Raw genomic sequence first — 3,719 nt, 5'->3', positions numbered from 1 at the left:
AGAAAAAAACTCAACTTGTCAGGAGCACAACCAATAGAATATACGGAATTGAACTTAGTGCCCAGTTTCATTTCATGAGTTGCAGGAGAAATTGCAATTAAGATTTTTAGTTGCAAGTGGAGTTACAACTCATATTTTTCTCTGTTGCAAATGGGCCATAACCCGAACATTTCAGTTGCAACTGAGATTTTTCTAGTTACAAGATGGATTACGACTGAGATTTTTAAAATCACAAGTTGGCTACAACCAAAAAAAAATGGTTCACACATTACAAAATTATGGGATGACAAATGACATCTCTTGAGTGAGAATTAAACTAGTTCAGTCGACTGAGAATTAGTGACACCCTAGAATATATGTGCAACTTCTTCTACACCATATATCAAAAGCCTGACGAGTAATATTGATCGTATCCAAATTGACTTGAAAATTTTAGCATATGTTTTATCATATCCATATTCTGGGCAACCCGGACGAGGATGGAAAGAAATACGGTGTGTGACATTATTCTGGGGGACAATTTTCCACTGATAGAGAACAAGACAGTAATACCCGAGAAGACCCTCTACAGATAGAGACAATGAAGCACAAATTTAGGTACTCCTATAACTGTAAACTTTCCTTCGTATATTGATCGGATCCAGGGGAATGCTGCATCGATCGGATGCTTGGCCCTTGTTATCCGACCCTGTAACGTACCGGTGGTTGGCTCATGCGGAGAATTGGGAACTGAAGAATCTATTTTGAGTTCAGAACCAACTAACCAGTGACCTGTGCTAATATGCTGACTGATGAATTAGTGTGCAATGCCGTCGGAAGCGTGACACGTATAGCGGCGGCGTACTTTTTGACAGGCTGGGCTGCAAATCGCAAACGCAATCTGTGGCTGGCAGTAGTCCTGCCACGAGAGTCTGAATCGGCAAGAGTATCCTACCCTACGTACGAGGAACAAAATTATGCAAATCCAGGAGGATAATGAGCTTGCGTTTCATCCTCGATTGCCTGATCCACTGGCCGAATCGGTTGTAAATTTACGGACATGCAGAGCGGCTTCTAAGAGTAAGATGAGGATCACTTCTACTTACGGACGTGCTCTTCAGTTATCCGTGCGGAGCTGGCCGACGGCGACGAGGAGCATGCCTAAATAAAATCTAAATGCGATAGATATCAGCTCAGCTCGACGTCCTACCTGACGACCAGTCACGGTCGGAAAAATATTCACAGTCCGATTTTCGCGTTGCCTGTGTATGTGCTGCCAACCGGATAGAAAGAGATGCTTCGCACCATCCAACTCACCACTTCCATCACAGACAGAGATCAGGCCAGTTGCCACCCGACTGTTCTCCAGTTTTTCACCGCCGGCAGCCGGACCCCAGTCCCTCTCCCAAGTCTCCATCCGCCACGTCGCCGGCCTCCCTCCTCCTATATAAGCTCCCGGCCACCTCCTCCACCCTCCAAGTCATCCTTACACTTTCTCTACCGAAGACCATCCTCTGCTCCTCTCTCTATCTGCTTTGCTTCTTGCATTGGGGGGCAATGGCCAAGGGCGGGCTCAGCAGCAAGCTCCGGTGCATGATCAAGCGGTGGCACTCGTCCAGCCGGATCTCCCGCACGCCCATGGGCGGCTCGCACGGTGTGGACGGCGAGGAGGGCCCGTGGGGGCGCGGCATCCGCGGCACGGCTGGGTCGGCGTCCTTCCACGGCGCCGACGGCGTGCCCGCGGGCCTCCACCCGGTGTACGTCGGCAAGTCGCGCCGCCGCTACCTCATCGCCGCCGACCTCGTCGGCCACCCGCTGTTCCAGAACCTCGTTGACCGCTCCGGCGGCGGCGTGGGCGGTGTGGCCGGGGGCACCATCGTCGGCTGCGAGGTCGTGCTGTTCGAGCACCTCCTCTGGATGCTGGAGAACGCCGACCCGCAGCCCGAGTCTCTCGATGAGCTCGTCGAGTACTACGCCTGTTGACCGGCAGGCCGCTACGTACACACTTCATCGTCCACGCCGGCGGGGTCGCGCGCCGGAGGTTTCTATAGGGAGTAATTCTTTCTTCATGCTAGGGTAGAGTGGTAATATACGCCTATCGAGCGCGTGCCGACCGAAGGCGAAGCGAGTGATTTTTAAACCGTGTGGAGATTTTATTTAACCTCTGAGGTGTTCGTGGTAATTTGGAGATTAGATGTGCGATTACCGCGCGCCCAAGAATGATTGATCCATAATCAGTTCTCTAATGGTTGGTGCAGTACTCCTAGCATCTTCATTATTCTGTTCTTCCCATTTCCTTTTTTTTTATTCTCTTCTTTCAATAATAAGATTTAGGGATCAACGCATCCATGTACATTTCCGTCGATGTATAAAGTGCATGCAGGCTCATTTTCTTCTTGGATAAACATTGTTTCAAATTGATGTTATGAAATTTTAGAAATTTTCATCTGAATATACTTGTCAAACTTTTTGAGAAAATGCAAGGAGCTAACATCTAAACCGTATGACTTTACAGTATAGATGCTAACTTTCATACTTTTCCAACCGAATTTATCCTGAGAATTAATCTGTGTGCCCCGGGCAGTGGCCCTTCCGCTCCGGATTACGGATCTTTAAAAAAAATGAAACCGTGTCTAGAAGGAACTAGACACTTTTATGATATAATAGAAGCGGGACTTAGCGTGAAAATTCCTAAATTCGTCCCTGACAAGAATTGGGGTGCGCCACTGCGCCCCAACCACTGGGCTAAGCCCACGTCATCGATTACGGACCTTTTTTTTTATCTCTTGTTTGTGTGATGGGTGTCGGTATACTATGTAGAGGCTAGGTATAACTCTTCATTATATCTCCTTGATGCAAATTTTGAGTTATAGAAACTCACGTTAGAAAAAAATGGTATTTTTTAGGTAGACAATTTCCACACATATGGAAAATCTAAATTCAGTGTAGGGGCAATATTAACCGGTAGTGGGGGTGTCCAAACGGACTTCATGTGTCTTCATAGACCTGCTTATTACCAATATGTGTACAGGGTTATAGTTGGAGTTATATTACATGAAGAGTTAGGTAGTTGAATCGCACTCGTAACTTTGGACTAATATATGAAATCACTCCGTGCAGCCAAAATAAACTATACGAAGTTGGCAGCAAGACCCAAGATTGCAAGGGACCGCCTGGTGCGTCTGATACTGTTCTAGCAACAACTTGGTGTGGTGATCGAGGTGCTCTGATTGCATCAGCATGCTTGACATCAACCGTACTATGTTGATTTAGTAAATGGGGAGAAATGTTGGTAGTCAAGCTCTAAGATGTAAGCATTGATCACTGAACCTCGAAACAAATATCGTTGAAAGGACCCACGTATAACTGTGTGGGTCAATGGCCCCCTACTCACTTATAGAAAAAAATTCATGTTTTTTGAATTCGCACTAGAATTGCCCATAGTCATCTGCGTTTTCCCCACCGTTCTTTTTTTGGTCCGTAACGCCCCTCAATATCGTCCCACGTCTACTTTCTGTAATAGTAATTACTCTTTAATGGTAACATACCTTGTACTTGTAGCAGAGTTGAATCTGTTTTCTGGACCAAATGTAGCCATTTTCATGATTATAGACAGACCAAGAATACAGAAGGTTTGATCATGAAGTTATATCAGCAGTCCACCAAATACAACTATGCAAGACAGCTGTTGGATTGTTCATAAGCCAGAAAAGGCAACTTTGATCAAACTGAATGATTAA

General features: G+C 46.2%; 1 protein-coding gene across 1 annotated transcript; it reads left to right on the top strand.

Annotated features, from left to right (window-relative positions):
• The first annotated feature begins 1,472 nt into the window (after positions 1-1,472).
• On the top strand, positions 1,473-2,255 carry LOC124657749 (auxin-responsive protein SAUR76). Its single transcript, XM_047196263.1, has one exon. The coding sequence runs from the start codon at positions 1,537-1,539 to the stop codon at positions 1,960-1,962; it is 426 nt and encodes a 141-aa protein (XP_047052219.1). The 5' UTR covers positions 1,473-1,536; the 3' UTR covers positions 1,963-2,255.
• The last annotated feature ends 1,464 nt before the right edge of the window (positions 2,256-3,719 follow it).

Source organism: Lolium rigidum, chromosome 5, assembly GCF_022539505.1.
Source record: "Lolium rigidum isolate FL_2022 chromosome 5, APGP_CSIRO_Lrig_0.1, whole genome shotgun sequence".
Taxonomy (NCBI): domain Eukaryota; kingdom Viridiplantae; phylum Streptophyta; class Magnoliopsida; order Poales; family Poaceae; genus Lolium; species Lolium rigidum.
The sequence above is the reverse complement of the archived record's forward strand: the minus strand, read 5'-3'. Positions and strand labels throughout refer to the sequence as shown.